This window comes from Canis lupus, chromosome 14, assembly GCF_048164855.1.
Source record: "Canis lupus baileyi chromosome 14, mCanLup2.hap1, whole genome shotgun sequence".
In the NCBI taxonomy this organism is placed as follows: domain Eukaryota; kingdom Metazoa; phylum Chordata; class Mammalia; order Carnivora; family Canidae; genus Canis; species Canis lupus.
The window spans coordinates 39,580,886-39,600,670 of record NC_132851.1 but is presented as its reverse complement, the minus strand read 5'-3'; the positions used below and the strand labels follow the sequence as shown (position 1 = coordinate 39,600,670).

General features: G+C 56.0%; 1 protein-coding gene and 1 long non-coding RNA gene across 8 annotated transcripts; one reads left to right on the top strand and one right to left on the bottom strand.

Annotated features, from left to right (window-relative positions):
• The first annotated feature begins 181 nt into the window (after positions 1-181).
• LOC140604317 (uncharacterized) lies at positions 182-9,680 on the top strand. The gene is made up of 2 exons (XR_012007277.1): positions 182-1,661; positions 7,299-9,680. It is a non-coding gene; the product is annotated as an uncharacterized lncRNA (long non-coding RNA).
• On the bottom strand, positions 7,080-19,749 carry WDR97 (WD repeat domain 97). Of its 7 annotated transcripts, none has more exons than XM_072775440.1 (24): positions 19,615-19,749; positions 19,253-19,380; positions 17,936-18,564; positions 17,658-17,779; positions 16,852-17,551; positions 16,640-16,782; positions 16,320-16,556; positions 16,154-16,244; positions 15,853-15,985; positions 15,640-15,761; positions 15,319-15,379; positions 14,989-15,138; positions 14,655-14,912; positions 14,448-14,573; positions 14,277-14,360; positions 12,131-12,267; positions 11,818-12,028; positions 11,535-11,714; positions 11,249-11,446; positions 11,048-11,169; positions 10,799-10,961; positions 9,943-10,478; positions 9,796-9,857; positions 7,080-8,503 (listed from the first exon to the last, which is right to left on the bottom strand). In XM_072775440.1, the coding sequence occupies exons 1-24, from the start codon at positions 19,721-19,723 to the stop codon at positions 8,487-8,489; spliced, it is 4,719 nt and encodes a 1,572-aa protein (XP_072631541.1). In that variant the 5' UTR covers positions 19,724-19,749; the 3' UTR covers positions 7,080-8,486. The 7 variants fall into 7 exon arrangements, with proteins under 7 accessions (XP_072631541.1, XP_072631542.1, XP_072631537.1 ...); XM_072775441.1 differs by having other exon boundaries at positions 7,080-8,495; XM_072775436.1 differs by lacking the exon at positions 7,080-8,503 and adding an exon at positions 9,374-9,684.
• Positions 19,750-19,785: the final 36 nt, after the last annotated feature.

The following is a 19,785-nucleotide window of genomic DNA, read 5'->3' as shown; positions in this document are numbered from 1 at the left end:
CGCCGGGGGAGGGGCGCGGGCCGGCCCCTCGGGTGTGACCGGGCCCTTGGGGCAGGCAGCGACCTCCTGTCGCCGGGAGACTTAGGATCAATTACTTTGACCTTTTTTTTTTCTTTTTTTTTCTTTTGACCTTCTAATGTTAGGCCTGTGTTTCCGCATCATCTCCATCTGGTTGTACTACTTTCATTTTCATGTATCGTCGTATTAAGTTTGCTAAATTTTCTTATTAAGATTTTATTTACTTATTCATGAGAGACCCAGAGAGAGAGGCAGAGACCCAGGCAGAGGGAGCAGCAGGCTCCATGCAGGGAGCCCGACATGGGACTGGATCCCGGGACTCCAGGATCACGCCCTAGGCTGAAGGTGGCGCTAAACCACTGAGCTATCCGGGCTGCCCGCTTTCTTCTCTTTAAAAAAAAAAAAAAAATCACTTTCTTTTTTCAATGTATTTTTTAAAGATTTGAGTTGGGGACGCCTGGGTGGCTCAGTGGCTGAGTTCAGGGCGTGATCCTGTGGTCCCTGCATTGAGTCTCACATGGGGCGCCCTGCTGGGAGCCTGCTTCTCCCTCTGTCTTTGTCTCTGCATCTCTCTCTCTCTGTCTCTCGTGGATAAATAAATTTTTAAAATCTTTTTTTAAAATTTTTATTTATTTATGATAGTCACAGAGAGAGAGAGAGAGAGAGAGAGGCAGAGACATAGGCAGAGGGAGAAGCAGGCTCCATGCACCGGGAGCCTGACGTGGGATTCGATCCCGGGTCTCCAGGATCGCGCCCTGGGCCAAAGGCAGGCGCTAAACCGCTGCGCCACCCAGGGATCCCAAATTTTAAAAATCTTAAAAAAAAAAAAAAAAGATTTTGAGAGTGAGCCAGAGAGAGAGTGAGCAGAAGCAGGGGGAGCAGCAGAGGGAGAAGGAGAAGCACTGAGCAGGGACCCCACGCACCCCCCCCACAAGGTCACCTGGGACAGCTCAGTCCTGGGTGACCTGAGCCGAAGGCAGACACTTCACCAACTGAGCCACCCAGGTGCCCCAGGGTGTCACTTCTTGAGTAACTTTTGGTAGTTTGTGTTTTTCAAGGAATTGGCTCATCAAAAGTGTCAAATTCATTGGCATAAAGTTGTTCATGCTATTCCCTTATCCTTCTAATGTCTGTAGCATCTGTAGTAGTGTCACCTGCTGTTCTTTTTCCTAGTTTTTTAAGGTAAAGGCTGAGGTCATTGGTTTGAAACGTTGTTTTCTTTTTTTTAAACTTTTTTTTTTTTTTTTTTTTTATGATAGTCATACAGAGAGAGAGAGAGAGGCAGAGACACAGGCAGAGGGAGAAGCAGGCTCCATGCACCGGGAGCCTGATGTGGGATTCGATCCCGGGTCTCCAGGATCGCGCCCTGGGCCAAAGGCAGGCGCCAAACCGCTGCGCCACCCAGGGATCCCTGAAACGTTGTTTTCTAATACAAGCTTCCCCTCACCTATTCCTTGCTTCATGGTTTATGTCCTTCTACATAGGTTATAGGCTGCTTAGTAGGTTGATATTCTTTTTCTTTCACTCTAAGGGCTAGGACAAAGCCTATAGGGACAGTGAGGCCCAGGAGAGCCACCAACAGGGAACTGCATGCCCCTGAAGTCAGCGGGTAAAAAGATCCAAGAGCTGGGATTTGTCCCCAGGTAAGATCCATAGGCACTTCATAGCTTCAGTCCCAACTTAGCCATATGTGAAAGCCACTCACTTGAAATTGAGGGAGAGGGTAGATAAGTCCAAGGAAATGCCCATCTCTCCAAGGAAACCACATGCTCTGACACACAGATCCTGCCCATAAGAGTCAAAGATTTCTCAAGAAATGGAATCAGAAAATTATGGATAAACTAGGTAATTGTTGTCATCTGGTGCATCTGGGGGGTCCATCTGACTGAGACAAAATGTGTACCTTCAGAGCCCACTGGTGTCCAGAGGCAAACCGGCAAGCACTTGCTCTGACTGATTCAAGGAATCATTTAGTGTAATCACCAGGTAGGGAGCCTTAAATATTCCCAAGATATATTAAAAGATACAAAATTTTTGGAAGTAATTTAATAAAGTTACAAGAGTTGTAGAAAGGACTTCCATGTACCCTTGACCCAGACACCTCAAATTTCCCAGTTATCCCAATAATGACCTTTTAGCAAAGGGTGTGGTCACTTGTTTTCAGTCTCCTTCTACTGGGGACTACTCTTTAGTCTTTGACTTTCATGCCCTTGACACTTGCAGAGCACCAATCAGCTCTTTTGTTGCTCAACTTGCATTTGTCTGGCTGCCTCATGATGAGACTCAGGTCATATATTTTTGGTAGGAATACCATGGAGGGTGGCGCCTGGGTGGCTCAGTCAGTCAAGCGTCTGCCTTCGGCTCAGATCATGATCCCTGGGTCCTGGGATCAAGCCCCGTGTTGGGCTCCATGATCACTGGGGAGTCTGCTTCTCCCTCTGCCCCTCCCCCTCGCATGGGCACACGCTTTTGCTCTCTCTCACAAATAAATAAATCTTAAAAAAAAAAAAAAAGGAATACCATGGAAGTGAGACCGAGCTCTTTGTGTTGAGTCCCATCAGATGGCAAGATACTAGTTTGCCCCCACATAGGAGATGTTTGATTACTTAATTAAGGTGAATTGTCCAGCATTCTTTACTGATAGGTTACTCTTATTCTTTGTATTTAGTAAATGTTTTATGGGGAAATACTTTGAGACTATGTAAATAGTCCGTTCCTCATCCACCTTTCACTCACTAGTTTTTGTATGTAGTTTTTGTTTACTGTAAAGGAAAAAGCTTTTTCTTTACCTATTTTATTCATTTTTTATTTTAAGATTTTATTTATTCATGAGACAGAGAGAGAGAGAGAGAGAGAGAGGGAGAAGCAGAGACACAGGCAGAGGGAGAAGCAGGCTCCATGCAGGGAACCCGACGTGGGACTCAATCCCGGGTCTCCAGGATCACACCCTGGGCTGAAGGTAGCGCTAAACTGCTGAGCCACCCGGGCTGCCCTATTTTGTTCATTTATTATGTCAATGAAGACTCATGGGGTCTTTTTTTTTTTTTTTTTTTTAAGATTTTATTTGTTTATTCATAGAGATGCAGAGAGAGAGCGAGAGAGGCAGAGGGAGAAGCAGGCTCCATGCAGAGAGCCTGACGTGGGACTTGATCCAGGGTCTCCAGATCACGCCCTGGGCTGCAGGTGGCGCTAAACCACTGCGCCACCGGGGCTGCCCCTCATGGGGTCTTTTTAAAACTATTATTATTAATGTTCTTTTTAAAGACTTTATTTATTTATTCATGAGAGACAGAGAGAGAGAGAGACAGAGACAGAGACACAGGCAGAGGGAGAAGCAGGCTACATGCAGGGAGCCCCATGTAGGGCTCGAACCCAGGACTCCAGGATCACGCCCTGGGCCAAAGGTGGCGCTAAACCACTGAGCCACCCAGGCTGCCCCTATTAATGTTTTTAAAGTAAATTTATTTAATCCTCACACCCAGTGTGGGGCTTGAACTCACCCCAAAATCAAGAATCGCACTCACTTCCAACTGAGCCAGCCAGGCACCCCTCACGGAGTCTTCCTTTATTAAAAGAAATAGAATACTCTCATTACTGTGATCCAGAATTTGGCCGGTGGAAGGCCCTTGAAGGACACTCCTGTGTATTATTTATTCTTTTAAAAAGTATTTTACTTATTTGAGAGAGGGTGTGCATACGTGGAGAAAAGGGTGGGGTGGAGGAGAAGGGGGAGGAGAGGGAGAGAGAATCTGAAGCCAACTCCATGCCCAGCCAGGAACCCAACACAGGCCTCAATCCAACTACTGCGAGATCATGACCAAACCTAAACCAAGAGTCAGACGCTCAACTTGAGCTACCCAGGTGCCCCTCCTGTCCATTTTGTAAAATAGCTTTATTGAGATGTAATCCATATACCATACAAATCATCCATTTAAATTCGATGGGTTTTGGTATATTATTAATTTTTTTAAATGGTAGTAAAATGCATATAACAAAATTGGCCATTTAAACCATTTTTTTAAAGTAGGCTCTATGGGGATCCCTGGGTGGCTCAGCGGTTTCGCGCCTACCTTTGGCCCAGGGCGCGATCTTGGAGTCCCAGGATCGAGTCCCGTGTTGGGCTCCCAGCGTGGAGCCTGCTTCTCCCTCTGCCTGTGTCTCTGCCTCTCTCTCTCTCTATGTCTATCATAAATAAATAAATCTTTAAAAAAAATAAATAATTTTTTTTTTTTTTTTTTTTATGATAGTCACAGAGAGAGAGAGAGAGAGAGAGAGAGAGGCAGAGACACAGGCAGAGGGAGAAGCAGGCTCCATGCACCGGGAGCCTGACTTGGGATTCGATCCCGGGTCTCCAGGATCGCGCCCTGGGCCAAAGGCAGGCGCCAAACCGCTGCGCCACCCAGGGACCCCTAAAAAAAAATAAATAAAGTAGGCTCTATGACCAAGGTGGGGCTTGAACGCACGACCCCAAGATCTAGTCGTATGCTTCACCAACTGAGCCAGCCAAGGTGCCCCTAAACATTTTTAAGTGTACAGTTAGTAGCATTAATTACACTCGTGGTCTGTGCAACCATCACCACCATGTGTTTCCAGAAGGTTTTCATCACCCAACGGAACCCGTAACCTTTCAGCATGAACCTCCCCCTCTGCTCTCAGTGCCGCCATAGAAATAGGGAGCAGGGCCCTCCCCACGGTGTCCTGCTGTTGTGCTCCCGGCCTCCCCCCCGCACCCACGGGCCTGTGCTTCCTCTCCGTGCTTGTCATTTCACGAGTGTGACGGAAGTGGAATCACGCAGCCTACGACCTCTGGAGGTTGTCGCCGTGTCAACCACTTCATCCTGCTGCTACAGAGCTCGCGGGCGCGTCCGCCTGCCCAAGCACCTCCATGTCATTTTCAGTTTGGGGCTGTGACGAGTAAAGCGGCCATAAAGCCTTAGTGTACAGGCTTCTGTGTGGGCATCAATCTTCATTTCTCTGGGGTAAATGCCTGGGACCGCTGCGTCCTAGTGCTGGCATGTTTTGTTCTCCAGAAACCGCCAAATGGTTTGCGAGTGTCTGGACCAGTTGGCATTCCCGCAAGCAGCATGTGGAGACCCGGTTGCTCGAATCCTCACCAGCTTTGGCGATGTCAGCTTTTTTTATTTTAGGTGTTCTTCATTTGTGTTCCTCTAATTGCTGGGGATGAGGAACATTTCGTCTTTGCTGAAATGTTTGCTTCTTTTACCCGTTTTCTTTCTTTTCTTTCACCCATTTTCTAGTGGGATTGTTTGGCTTCTAAGTTAATTTTGGAAGCTGTTTTTTTTTTTTTTTTTCTTTCCAGCTAGATGTTCTCTGTGGACAGGCCACGTGCAAGCATTTTCTCCTGGTCATGGCTTGTCTTTCCAGCCTGCTGACATGGCCTTTGACAGAGCAGTTTAAAATTTGACAGACTTGGGGCACCAACACCTGGGTGGCTCAGCAGGTGAACGTCTGCTTTTGGCTTAGGTCATGATCCCGGGCACCTGGGATCGAGTCTCACATTGGGCTCCCCGCATCTTGTCTCTGCCTCTCTGTGAGTCTCTCATGAATAAATAAATAAAATCTTAAAAAAACAAAAAACAATAGTCAATAAAGTCCAACTTTCTGATTTCCTTCACAGAAGGCATCTTGGGCGTGTCTGAGTCTGAACACGCTTCCTCAGTTGCTATCCCAGATCTTTTATATTTGCTTCTAAATTTTTCAGCTTTACATTTGAATATACAATTCACTTTGAAGTTTGTCCTTGATTTTATGGCATCTTTTGCTATAATTTTTTTTAATCTGCAAATTTGTCTCTTTTCCTTCTAAGTATTCTTTTTTTTAAATTTTTTATTTATTTATGATAGTCACACACAGAGAGAGAGAGAGAGAGGCAGAGACATAGGCAGAGGGAGAAGCAGGCTCCATGCACCGGGAGCCCGACGTGGGATTCGATCCCGGGTCTCCAGGATCGTGCCCTGGGCCAAAGGCAGGCGCTAAACCGCTGCGCCACCCAGGGATCCCTCCTTCTAAGTATTCTAAGGGAATATTTTTCTAAATTACCTCTAATATATTTATTGTTTCAGTTTCTACATTGCAATCCTCAAATCATCTGAACATTACTTTTGTAAATGATGCGAGGAAGGGGTCTGGCTTTTTTTTTTTTTTAATTTTTATTTATTTATGATAGTCACAGAGAGAGAGAGAGGCGCAGAGACACAGGCAGAGGGAGAAGCAGGCTCCATGCACCGGGAGCCCGATGTGGGATTCGATCCCGGGTCTCCAGGATCACGCCCTGGGCCAAAGGCAGGCGCCAAACCTCTGCGCCACCCAGGGATCCCTTTTTTTTCTTTTTTTTAAAGATTTTTATTTATTTATTCATGAGAGACACACAGAGAGAGAGGCAGAGACACACAGGCAGAGGGAGAAGCAGGCTCCATGCAGGGAGGGAGCCTGATGTGGGACTCGATCCCGGGTCTCCAGGATCACACCCTGGGCTGCAGGCTGCGCTAAACCATTGTGCCACCGGAGCTGCCCATGGGGTCTGGCTTTCCTATCTGCATCATCTGTGCTAGGCATTATTTTCCTAAGTGTGTTAGATAAAAAAGTTCATTTACTCATGACAGTAGTGCGCAGCCTCTGAGCATCATCATCTCCATTTCATACATGGGGAGCCAAGGCTCAGAGAGCCAGGTAACTCCTTAACGCCACACTGTTAGGAAGTGAAGGGAATACGTGTGTGCGTTTGCTATCCTGATTTCTTCTATAGTGAAAATTCCATTCCAGCTTTTTGTACATTTTTTCTGTTGCGTTGTGTGATTTTTAAAAGTTATTGATTTGTTGAAATTCTTTTTTAAAGATTTCATTTAGGGATCCCTGGGTGGTGCAGCGGTTTGGGGCCTGCCTTTGGCCCAGGGTGCGATCCTCGAGACTCAGGATCAAATCCCACATTGGGCTCCCGGTGCATGGAGCCTGCTTCTCCCTCTGCCTATGTCTCTGCCTCTATCTCTCTCTGTATGACTATCATAAATAAATAAAAATTAAAAAAAAAATAAAAATAAAGATTTCATTTATTTGAGAGAGAGAGAGAGAGGCAGAGAGAGCATAAGCCAGGGTTGGGTTATAGGGTAGAGGAAGAAGCAGGCTCCCCGCTGAGCAGGGAGCCCAATGTGGGACTCGATCCCAGGACCCTGAGATCATGACCTGAGCTGAAGGCAGACGCTCAACCGCTGAGCCACTCAGGGGTCTCTAATCTACTTTCTCAATAAATTTCTCTCTTCTAGGAATGTCAGTGGTACACCTTGTGTAGCTATGACGACGACACCAAAAAGCAAGTTGGTTCTATGCCACTTCATCTTCATCATGTTACATGTTACATGTATTACAGACATCTCCTCTCACTCTCTGGCCTTTTTATTCTCTGAATGGTATAGATTAATAGATTAATTTTAAACTAACTATATTAATATGTATTAATAAACATATACTAATATTTCCCTTTATAATTAGTGGGTTTTTGACTTGTTTAAACTTGCCCTACTCTCATGTTGATATTTTTATTTTTATTTATTATTATTTTTAAAAGATTTTATTTGTTCATGAGAGACACAGAGAGGCAGAGACACAGGCAGAGGGAGAAGCAGGCTCCATGCAGGGAGCCCGATGTGGGACTCGATCCCAGTACTCCAGGATCATGCCCTGGGCCGAAGGCAGACACTCAACCGCTGAGCACCCAGGCACCCCTCATGTTGATATTTTTAATATATTTTTATTTTTAATTAACCTTTATTTTTTAAAGTAAGCTATATGCCCAACATGGGGCTTGAACTCACAACCCTGAGAAGATTTGCACATTCCACTGGCTGAGCCAGCTGGGCGTCACTCTCATGTTGGTAGTTTTACAAGAATTGATTGCTTTTTATAATTTGAATGAAATACCAGAAGAAGCAGACTACGATGCACCCCACAGTCCTTGCTTTAGGCGGCATGGCCCTTTTATACAAATGTCATGTCTTTAGTTCTCCAGACTGGGCAATTCTTGCCCTAGTCGCCATGACAAGAGCCCAGGCACAGTTCTGGGGTTGTGGGGAAGGTGTGAGAGATAAATTTTATCTAGAAAGACACTGAGAAAAAAAATAAATAAATAAGAAAAAGAAAGAAAGAAAGAAAGAAAGAAAGAAAGAAAGAAAGAAAGAAAGAAAGACACTGAGAAAAAACTTCTGAAGTCAGAGGCTGAAAACATTCAAAGGTAAGAAATTGCTGCTCCACGACCCCAAAGGAGAATGTAAAAGCTAGAACAGCCCTTCACCAAGGCAGACCCAGGGGGCCCTGGGAGGGTTCCGTTGGTCAAGCATCCGACTCTTGGTTTCGGCTCAGATGGTGATCTCAGGGTCGTCAGATGGAGCCTGGTGCTGCGGTCCTGCTCAGTGGGGCATCTGCTTGAATGGTCTCCCTCTACTCCTCCCCGCTGCTCATTCACACTGTCTCCCTCAAATGAATAAATAAATTTTTATTAAAAATATTCTTTTAAGATTTTATTTATTGATTCATGAGAGACACAGAGAGAGAGGCAGAGACACAGGCAGAGGGAGAAGCAGGCTCCCTGTGGGGAGCCCACTGTGGGACTCAATCTCAGGACCCTGGGGTCACGCCCTGGGCCAAAGGCAGACGCTCAGCTGCTGAGCCACCCAGGCGCCCAATAAATAAATCTTTAAAAAACAAAACAAAAGAAGGCAGACCTAATAGCGAGTGCACACATGGGCCAAGTGCCCCACAAGCTGTGGGACCAGTGCCCTGGGAGGCCCTAATGGCTCAGAAGGAAGCCAAAGCCCTCTGAGATCTTGTACTTCACATATAAGTTCTGTCTCCTGGCAATTTTTATATACAAGGGTCAAAAGGATGCTGTTTCTTGGATAAAAGCACATGCAACTCCTTCATCAATTCTTCTCCCTTCTAGCCATGGGTAGCAAAGCACCAACAAACTCAGGCCCCCACCCCCTCAACACACACACGTACACGCGTGCACACACACACACACACACACACACAGAGCCATCTAGACTCTCTCATCCCCTCTGTGCCTGGCCACTCACTGGCCCATGAGTCCCCACTATCTTGACCCCAGTAACTTACTAATAAATACAGGCTGAGTGCCTGAGCCGAGATGTGCCCACGTGATGGGCCTCTCTCCTGGCAGACAGACCCACCCACCAGGAATGCTGCTCTGCCAAGGGCCGACCACACCACATTCCACCGTGCCCCCAGTTCCTGCCTTCCAGGTGGCCACTGGCAGATCCATCACACCACCAAGACTGTCCTGCTCACACTTGCAGCCCCTAAAGATAAAGGTGGCATCCAGTTTTCTGGCCATAACCTCTGAACTTTATTTCCAGAAAAGAATAGCTGGCTGGAGAGCCACATCCCGACTCCATGCCAAGGGGAGGAAGAGACTGGGCCACCGGCCTGGTCAACTGTAGCTGTCAGGGTTCATATCATCTGGCAGAAAATAACGCTGCAAAGCGGGTTGCAGGAGCAGTGGGGGCAGCGGACGGGCAGGCCTGGGCCAGTTGGGGGGGAAAGGCTGAAGTTCCACCCTCGGCAGTGGCAGCTTCAGCATCCGGATGGAGGCATTGAGGGTACGGGCCACCCAGAGCTGGGACCGCATCCAGCCTGTGGGCCAGCAGGACAGTGTGACTTCAGGGTGGGGTCAGTCCCCACTGGGACCCCAGCTAGGGTGGAGGTAGATGGTGCTGTGCATTTCAACCCCTGTCCCCCACTCACCCCTCAGTCTCATTGGAGCCCCCTGGAGCTTGGCTTCCTGAAGCCGGAGGATGGGGTAGTGCCTGCAGAGATAAGGAGGTAGGTGTGGTCCGGCCAGCCCCTATGCTGCCCCCCACAGGCCCTGTCCCAGTGTGAGGGCCCCCTTACCAGCAGTCCAGGGGCTGAGGCAGTACTGTGTTGGGAACCAACGGGCTTGGGCTGGGGTGCAGGCCCTGCCGCTCCTCCTGCAGGAAGCGCTGCTGCCGGACCCGCTGCTGCTCACAGAAGAAGTTCAGCGCATCGATGGGGCCCAGGTCCAGCATCTGTGACCGTGACCAGTCCGTCTGCTCCAGCGGCAGTGGCTCTTCCCGAAGCGTGGTGGGCACTGAGGAGCTCAAGCGGCCCTCAGAGAGGGAGAAGTGCAGCAGGGTCTCGGACAGCATGCGCCTGGTCGGTGTGAAGTGCATCGGTGAAAGCACCTTCTTGGCTGGGGACTCCAGGGTGGCCAAGTCCAGCTTCCCAGGTGAGACCACTAGTGAGGGGGCCCAGGAAGGGACCGAGGGCATCACTGACTCGTGAGGTGACCAGGAGAGCACAGAGACCTGTGACAGCACCTCCTTGGGAGAAGGTGCGGGTGCTGAGGGCTCACAGACCCTGGGCAGCATCTCTGACAACTTGGCTACAGAAGGCTGCAAGGACTCCATCTGTGGGGGGAAGCAGCCAGTCGACATCGCCCCCCAAGCCCAAGGCAGAGGCTCCCCTCCGTCAAGAGGCACTGGTGGCCCCCAGCCTTGAGACCTGGCTGCAGACTCCTTCCTGGGGAGGGGCAGGAAGATCCCCAAAGATGGAGGGTTGGGGGACATAAGTGGACCAATGAGGGTCTGGGGCTGAGCAAGGCAAGTGCTGGCCGCCTCACCTGGATCCCCCTCCCCACCCCCTCAAGCACTAGGGGAAAGCCCAGGGGCTGGGGGAAAGACAGAAGGCTCCCTCACAAGTGGCCTGCCCCACCCCTGCCCACCAGGACCTGCAGCCAGTGGATCATTTCCTCCAGCTTCTGGCAGCAGCGTTTGCGCAGGGCAGCCTTGGAGTCAGCGTCGGGGCCCTGGACCCAGGTCATCATCTCCTTGAACAGGAAGCCCTGTGGGTCCTGCAGGCCCAGCCCGTCCAGCAGCTTCTTGAGCTCGGGCCTGGAACAGGTGAGGGGAGCTGCTCCAGACGCCTTCCCCCACCCCTTCCCCCACTGGCGGGAGAACTAGCCGGGAGCAAGACTCACCGGCAGGAGACCGGCGAGTACAGGAAGTAGGACATGAGCTCCAGCACCACTTCGCGGGACTCCAGGGAGCAGGCCAGGAGCAGCTGCAGCGCCAGCATCACGAACTGCTTCTGCGTGGGGTCCTGAGCACAGCCGAGCAAAGCGTGGGCAATGGGCAGCGCGAGGCCCCGGGGCGGCCCGGTGGGCGGGGCAGCGGCGCACCTCCAGGCTGGGGGGCCGGTCCAGGTTGAGCAGGCGCACGAGGACGTCCTGCAGCCGGTCCCGAAGGTCCCTGCTCACGTTGGGCAGCAGCCTCAGCAGCGCTCGCAGGATGTGCACGCAGTCGGCCCAGGACGCCTCGCACAGCAGGTCGGTGAACAGCGAGGCCAGGCCCTCCACCGTGCCCACCTCAGGGTAGGCCTGCGGGCACCGCGTGCTGACGCCCTGCGCCCTGCACGCCCCACCGCCCCCACCAGCCTGGGCCTCCCCGACGCCCGAGCCCCCGAACCTCCAGGGTGAAGATGGGGAACAGCTTTTTGAACCAGTTCTGGACGATGAAGAAATGCAGGAACCTGGGCAGATGCCCGTAGCGCTGTTTCCAGAGCGAGCGCCCATAGGGGTACGAGAGGCGGCGAGAGCTGGCGTCGGTCCTGGCGCCCGCGCGCTGCCTGAGCTGCAGGACCAGGTTCTCCGGGGCGTGCGGGGGCGGCGGGGGGGGGGGGGGCAGCTGCAGACCTCTCCCCGCACAGCCCCGCCCCGCCCACCGCTGCCCCGCCCCCGCCCGCGCCTACCTGCGCCTCCAGCTCCTCCAACTCCAAGAGCTGCTCCTCTGCGCTCAGGTAATCTGAGGCCCAGTCCAGATTCCGCTCCTCCTCCTCCTCCTCCTCCTCCTCCTCCTCCTCCTCCTCCTCCTCCTCTTCCCCCAACCACTGGATCAGCTTCTGGTGATACCTGGCTTGGCGCCGCCTGATGCGCCGCGGCAGCCACACGTCATCCAGGCTCCTCCTCACCTGCGCAGCGGAGGGCACAGGTGGCCGCCGGGCTGGCACGCTGCGGGGAACTCAGGCCCCTGCCTTCAGACCCCCAGGGCGGGGACCCCCGCACCCCCTTGCCTTGTGTCTGCCTCGGCTGGAGATCTGGGCGAGGGCCCCGAGGCCGCTGACCTCCCCGGGAAGCCACATGTGCTGCAGGACCACGGAGTTGGGCACGCTGCCGGGGAAGCGGATGGGCGTCTGCAGGTTCTGGGGGAGGGAAACACGGGGGGGGCCGGCTGACAGGCCGAGCTGACCCCCACCTCAGGGGGCACCTGGCACCCCCAGCACAAGCCCCGGCTGCCAGCCAGGTCTCGGGCAGCTCAACTGGCCTCACACCCCCTGTCCACGCGAACTTGGGTAAAACCTCTGAACATTATAGACGGTTTGGGAACTAAAACTCTATCCTGTTTTTGAAAGAGGAATCATATGGAACCGGCCACACTGAACACAGGACTGCTGCCCTGCATCTTTGACCAGAATAAAGTGCACACTCTGCAGAGCCCCCAGGGGGCTCAGTCCCGAAGCCTGTGACTCTTTATCCCAGGGTTGTGGGTTCCAGCCCCACGTCGGGTGTAGAGATTGCTTAAAAATAAGATCCTAGGGCAGCCCCGGTGGCGCAGCAGTTTAGCGCCGCCTGCAGCCTGGGGGGTGATCCTGGAGACCCGGGATCGAGTCCCACATCTGGCTTGTTGCATAGAGCCTGCTCCTCCCTCTGCCTGCGTCTCTGCCTCTCTCTCTCTCCCTCTCTCTCTCTATGATAAATAAATAAAATCTTAAAAAAAAATAAGATCCTAAAAAAAACAAAAAGTGGACACTCGACAAAGCTATTTTCCTGTAAACAAACTAAAGTACTCAGAAAACCAGCGGAGTGTACAATGTAATTGGAATTCTTCCAATCCTAGCTTTTGGAGAACAACTGTGTAAGTCTCTTAGTGCTCCTGCAATTTGCTGATAAAGTCTCCTCGCTAGGCAGCCCAGGTGGCTCAGCAGTTTAGCGCCATCTTCAGCCCGGGGCGTGATCCTGGAGACCCTGGATGGAGTCCCACATCCAGCCCCCTGCATGGGGCCTGCTTCTCCCTCTGGGGCCTGCTTCTCCCTCTGCCTGTGTCTCTGTCTCTCTCTCTCTGTTTCTCATGAATAAATAAATAAAATCTTAAAAAAAATAATAAAGTCCCCTGGCTTTTACTCCTCAGTAGGATTCGGTTTGGATTGCTACCAAATCTCTGCTCCCCGAATTGGAATTCTAAGACCCCAAATAAATGCTTTCATTTCATTTCAGTTCTGCCTCTTTTCTCAGCTGACACCCCCAAACACACAAACAGGCAAAGAGGACCTTTGGAAAGAAACCAAGCAGAAGAGTAGTCAGTGAGATGGCAGCTGTGACGACTGAGAAGCTGGGGAGCGCTGACACCCCCACATGCTCTCCAGGGACCAGGCCCCCAGACCTGGAACAGAGCTGTCTGTAGCAATGAAGGGGGTCAGTGGGAAGAGCTCGGAGGGGGTGCTGCGGGTTTGGGTCGATGGCACAGCTACGGGAAGGATCAGTACCCACCCAGGCAGGTGACAGGGCCAGAGTGTGGCCCCCCTGGGTATCTAGGGTGGGATAGGTGGGGAAGGTGGCGAGTTGCAAAGCCAACATCTATGGACTTTGCTCCTCTAAAGGGAGAGGACTCTGGTCTTCCAGACAAAGTCCATACAGGACCCACCCAGCACTTTAACCGGGAAGGAGGTGTGCGGGCAGAATCAGCTGGCAGAGGCTCTGGCTTTGCCCGGTGTCTTCTCTGGGAATCTCTGGCCCTCTGGCAGCTGGTTGCCAGAGAGCCAGGAGTCAGGGCCCACAGAGAACAGCAGCACCACAACCGGGCTGGCCAGGAGGTGGGTGGAGGGCAGCATGCAGGCATGGCTCTCTCTCTCTCTTTTTTTTTTTTTAGATTTTATTTATTTATTCATGAAAGACACAGAGACAGAGAGGCAGAGACATAGGCAGAGAGAAGCAGGCTCCACACAGGAGCCTGATGTGGGACTTGATTCCAGGACTCCAGGACCACACCCTGGGCTGAAGGCAGGCACTATACCGCAGAGCCACCCAGGGATCCCCAGGCATGGCTCTCAAGTCAGACTCGAGCACAAGATTAGCAACAAAGGGAAGACAGGGTGCATAAGAAAGTTGCCTCTGCACGAGAGAGGTGCCTCTGGGAAGAGCAAGGGACTCTCACCTCGTAATGTTCAATGGCGGCAGGAAAGAAGCCTCGGAGGTTGGAAAGAAGCTCCCTGGGCCGCCTCTTTGAAAAGAGGGGAACCTGGGGACGGGAGAGGGGCTCAGAGCCAAGCATGGACCCTCAGTGCCCCTGCAGCCCTGCTCTGGGGTAGGCAGCAGCCCCCCTCACCCTGTGCTGAAGGTTGGGGGTCGGTGGGCCCGGGCCCACACGCTTCTCTCCGGGGAGCCGCTCCAGCTGCAGCTGCAGGTCCAGACTGAGGCCCAGGCTACTGCTCAGGGAGGAGTGGACCAGCAGCTGGGATGAGGGATGAGGAGTCACAGGGTGGCAGTAGGGTCACAGGGTCAAGGTAGAGGTGGGAGGGGTGGGAGGCCTTACCTGGGATGCCCTGCTGTGCACTCCTCGGTGTGTGTGTGGGGTGGGCATAGGGACTCGGGGAGGGTGGGCAAGGTGCTGGCCCACGGCTCCCGGGTCCTGTAGGGAGTGGGCTGCTGGCACTGTTGGGGCTTCGGCACAGACCCCTGCCTGACGAACACTGCTGGCAGCTCTGGGCAAGGTGCACACGTCCCAGGTCTCTCTCTCCACTATGAGGGTCACAGTGCTCTCCTGCTGGGACTCCCTTCCAGAAGGCACGCCCTGGGAGGGATGCAGGGGAGACAGGTAGCCTCGGAGGCCCCAGGCGAAGGGCGGCTGGGGGAGGCTTCACACTTACCAGCAAGCCCGGGCCATAGACCAGGCGCAGGTAGTTGTCAAAGGCCTCCTGCTGCTGTTGCCAGGAAGGTGGGGGATGGGCTGCCGGGACCACCAGCCCCAGTCTCAGCTGCTGAAGGTCTTGATCCCGAGTAACTAGGGCTTCCAAATCCTGGGGTCAGGGCCAAGGGTCAAGGGTCAGCTCAGTCCTCCTTCGGTCTTGCCATCTGCCTCCCAACCACAGGGATCCCAGACCTATCCCAAGGACTGAAAGGGAGTGGCCTGGGCCCGGGCAGGGTGCAGGGTGCGGGTTGGGACTTTGGGGTGGTGATGGGGTCGGGACCCACCCCACCTCCTCCAACACTGGTTGCTGAGGTGTTCCCGTCTGGTGATGGATGAAAGACAAGTCTGTGCTGCAGACAGGGACAGGTAGAGGTGGGACACCAGCGTCATCAGCGGCGGGATGGGGCGGATGCTGGGACAAAGACCTGGGGGTGGGGGTGGCCAGGCCTCTGGCAGGGCACAGCCAGCATCCAGGAAGAGGGATGGCAGGGCTAGGATAGGCTTGGGGTGGCCCATGCAGCCCAGGAGCTCTGGGGCCGCACGGCCAGGCCCTGACTCAGGGAGTCGGGCAGGGGCCTCCAGGACTGCTCTGCGGGGCCTGCGGGCACACCTAAGACTGGCCGCCCCATGCAGCTTGGCGAGCCTCTGCAGCTGGGCTGAGGTTAGCGACTCTTGGCTGGTCAGGGGCAGCGGAGGGTCATCCACCACCTCAGGGACATTCTGGCACAGCTTCTGAATGGGAGAAAGGCATGCATAGCCCTGGCCTCGGGGGCTTATCTGCCCACAGCAGCGGCCTCCTGCGTGTCCTGGGCTTCCTGCATACCTTGACCAGGTAGGATGTGGGCAAGTAGAGCCTATGAGACACCAGGCAGAGTCGGGAACCCAGAGCCAACACCAGGTCCCCACTGTTGCTGCAGAAGGCCAGGGCCTGAGGGGGGCTGTCCAGCTGCAGGAGCCTGGAGGCATGCAGGGTAAGGGTCTGGCCCGCTCTACCAAGCAGGAAGCCAGGACAGGGACAACCCCGCCCCCAAGCCACCAGGCTCTGGTGGGGGTGGAGGTAGGAGACCCCAGCCGGTAGCCCACAGGCCCCCACCCCGCCCTCCGCCCTCCCAGCCCCAGCCCACCGCAGCAGGCGGTTCTCCGCCGTCCAGATGCGGACGGTGCAGTCCAGGCTGGAAGAGGCATACAGCTTGAGCGTGGGGCAGCAGCACAGGCCTGAGGGACCAAGGCTTGGGGTCAGGGACCAGGGCCACACGGTGGCTTGGGCTTCGCTCTTGCCCGCCCGCTCACCAGTTATGTGGTCCGTGGGGTCGTCCTGGGGCCGGTGATCACAGCGGGGGCTGTTGCTCAGGCCGAACTGCACCAAGCCGTAGGTGGCAGTGTCAGGGTCCTCAAAGCCCACAGTGACCCGCTTCCCCAGCGCACAGAGCACCACCACCGGGTGCCAGCAGGAAAAGGTCCGCAGCAGGCTCAGGCTCTCCTCAGCGTACGGGTAGACGCGCCACATCTTCACGGTCAGGTCGCCGCCTGTGGGGGCAGGAGCCGGGGCTGGGCCCTGTGCGGGGACGGAGGGGTCCCAGGCCTGCCGCGGGGCAAGGGGAGGTATGGACCCGAGGACACGATGCTGTTCCAGGTGGACGCAATGGCGGTGACCGGGCCCGGGCTGTGTGCCGCCGTTTGGAAGACGGTCTTCGCGTGGCGCCACTCAAGGACGGACAGAGTGCCGTCCGTGTGGCCCACCACGGGCAGGTACCTAGCGCGACATCAGAGCGTTGGCGCGGGCCCTGCCACCCCTCCCCCCCTCGCCGGCCCCAGCGCCCACCGGTTCTTGTCGTCCCAGGCGCCGGCCAGGTGGCCGGGGGGCAGCTCCCCGCCGCGGCGGCGCACGGCCTCCCAGGCGGCGAGGGCGCTGCGCGGGTCGGCGAGGTGGCTGTACAGGTGCAGGCAGCAGGGCCGCGGCGCGGGGGCAGGCGGGGGGCGCAGCCGGAGCAGCACGCGCATGGGGCGGCGCGCGGCAGTGGCGCACAGCAGGTGGCCGGCGCGCGTCAGCAGCCACAGCGCCTCACGGGGCAGGCAGTAGAGCAGCGCGGCTGCGGGCTTGGAAGCCCCCAGCAGCAGCGCGCTCACCGAGCGCCCCGTGGCCGCCGCCAGCAGGTGGACCGAGCCGTCAGAGCAGGCGCACACGAGGCGCGTGGGCAGCAGGGCGCGCGGGGCGGCGGGCAGCTCGGGCGCCACCTGCAGGAGCAGCACGGGCGCCGACAGCCGCGCCAGCGGGGCGTACAGCTCGCGGGGGCGCCACAAGGCCACGCCGCGCGCGCTCAACGACAGCACCGGGCAGCCTGGGCACGCGGGCGCCAGCAGGCGGTCCACGCGCGCCGCCGCCGCGTCTCGGGCCCAGCCGCTCAGCGCCACCTCGCCCACCTGGGCCGCTGCCTGCAGGTCCCATGTGCGCAGCGTCCCGTCCTGCGAGGCGGACAGCACCAGGGACGAGTTGGGGAGCACAGCCACGGCCGTCACGGGGCCTGTGGGAGGGAACGGTCGCTGGGTGCAGCCGGGCACTGGGTCGGATGTCCGGGCAGCCCGGGGTGGACACAGGCGGGCCCCAGGGGCTGCGGTGGGATGGCACACCTGTGTGGCCCATGAACACCATCCGGAGCCGCCAGTCGGTCTCCCACACCTTCACCGTGCTGTCCCGAGAGGCTGTCACCACGGCGTCTACCTCGAGGCAGTAGGCCAAGTCCAAGATAGTGCTGAAGGGGAAGACGAGGCCCCTGCAGCCCCAGCACCTCCATGTGACAGGACCGGGCCCCTGCCACCGGCTGCTCACCCTCCCGGACTCACCTCCGCCGCACCCCCCCACCCCTCCCATGCACTGTCCTTTCCCCATCCCTAGGTCCCTCCCTCACATTTTGTGCAGGTCCCGGCGGACGTCTACGAGGGCCCAGGTGTGCAGATCAAAGATGAGCACGGCAGAGCCATAGGCCGCAAAACAGCATGGGACTTGGTGGGAAGACAGGGGCCCCAGAACCAAATGGGTGAGTGTACCTGCAGAGCTTGGTGGCAGCCGCAGAGGTGAGCCCCACAGCACCAGGCGGCGACCCCCTGAACGGAATTTCCAGAGCGCCAGGCTGCCACCTGCCAATGCCACTAGCAACAGCCCCAGGCTGGGCACTGGCAGGCAGCAGATGGGCTGGTGGTCCGGCATCCCGCCCACCACTGGCTTGCTCAGCCACAGTAGGCTGAAGTCAGGCCTTAGTATGGCCAGCCCCTCCGGGCCCCAGCCCACGAAGCGGCTCACAGCACCCAGGGGGCCAGGCACAGCCACCAGCCCAGTGAGCACGGCTGGGGCCTGTAGCTTCTCATAAGCCCAGCCATCCTCTCTGTGCAGGTGGAGATAGCCGGCACCATCCAGCACCACGAAGCGTCTGCCCACTGGATCCTGTGCCACCCAGCACAGCCCGGCTGCCACTTTCAGGTGGCGCAGCAGCTCTAGCCCATGGGTCAAGCGTGCCACGCACAGCTCGGCTCTCTTTTCCTGTGGGCCAGGAGGGGCAGACCTGTGGTCAATGATGGGATGGGGTGGGGAGCTGGAGAGGTAGTGTGCCTGCCTAGCGGAGCCTCAGGGTGCTAGGCAGGGCACCCGCCTAGGGGAAGAGGTGGGGGGTGCTAGGCACACCTAGGGGAAGTGGTGGGGGGTGCTAGGCACACCTAGGGGAAGAGGTGGGGGGTTACTAGGCATGCCTAGGGGAAGAGGTGGGGGGTGCTAAGCACACTTAGGGGAAGAGGTGGGGGCCCCAGGCAGGGGGGTGCTAGGCACGCCTAGGGGAAGAGGTGGGGGGGTTACTAGGCACGCCTAGGGGAAGAGGTGGGGGGTGCTAAGCACACTTAGGGGAAGAGGTGGGGGCCCCAGGCAGGGGGGTGCTAGGCATACCTAGGGGAAGAGGTGGGGGGTGCTAGGCACACCTAGGGGAAGAGGTGGAGGGTGCTAGGCACGCCTAGGGGAAGAGGTGGGGGGTGCTAGGCACACCTAGAGGAAGAGGTGGGAGGTGCTAGGCACACCTAGGGGAAGAGGTGGGGAGTGCTAGGCACACCTAGGGAAAGAGGTGGGGGAGGTGCTAGGCACGCCTAGGGGAAGAGGTGGGGGTGCTAGGCATGCCTAGGAGAAGAGGTGGGGGGTGCTAGGCACGCCTAGAGGAAGAGGCAGGGCCACAGGCAAGCCCCACCTTTTCCACGAAGTCTCGGAGGCCTGCACGGAGGAGCAGCCACAGCTGGTGGGCGCGGGCACGCGGGGTCATGTTCTGCTGCCGCGAGCTGCTGGTAAAAAGCGGTGGGACTGGCTCCGGAAACAAGTCTGCGGGTCAGCAGGGGGAGCGCTGTCAGAGTGGTCTCGGAGCTCTGGCTCTAGGCTGCGGGCACCTCCCGGGGGGGACCGGCCGGGTCAAGGGACTGCCCAGGGCTGCGGCGGGGCGGCGGTGGAAGGAGGCCTGAGGGAGGTGTGCCTGCTGTCATGGGGGCGTGGTGGAAGGAGGCCTGAGGGAGGCGTGCCTGCTGTCATGGGGGCGTGGGCGAGGCCGGGCCCCCTCACCATTCCTTTCCTTGAGCAGCCCCGGGTCTGGGACGTCGTAGCTGTCAGTATCATACAGGTCCTGGTCCAGAAGCTGGCTGTCACTCGCATCTGACACTTCGGTCTCCATTCCGGCTACAGGTCCAGGCCGCCTAACGGCCCTGCTACTGTTGCTAGGCTACCAGACGCCGG

What these genes read in the sequence shown, in the direction of transcription:
- WDR97 (XM_072775436.1), bottom strand. Translation starts at nt 19,723, where the DNA reads ATGGAGACCGAAGTGTCAGATGCGAGTGACAGCCAGCTTCTGGACCAG. An exon ending in CATGGGGCGGCCAGTCTTAG is followed by an intron (nt 15,380 to 15,639) that starts GTGTGCCCGCAG and finishes CCCTGTCTGCAG; the next exon opens with CACAGACTTGTCTTTCATCC. An exon ending in GGCTCCAATGAGACTGAGGG is followed by an intron (nt 9,685 to 9,795) that starts GTGAGTGGGGGA and finishes GCTGGCCCACAG; the next exon opens with GCTGGATGCGGTCCCAGCTC.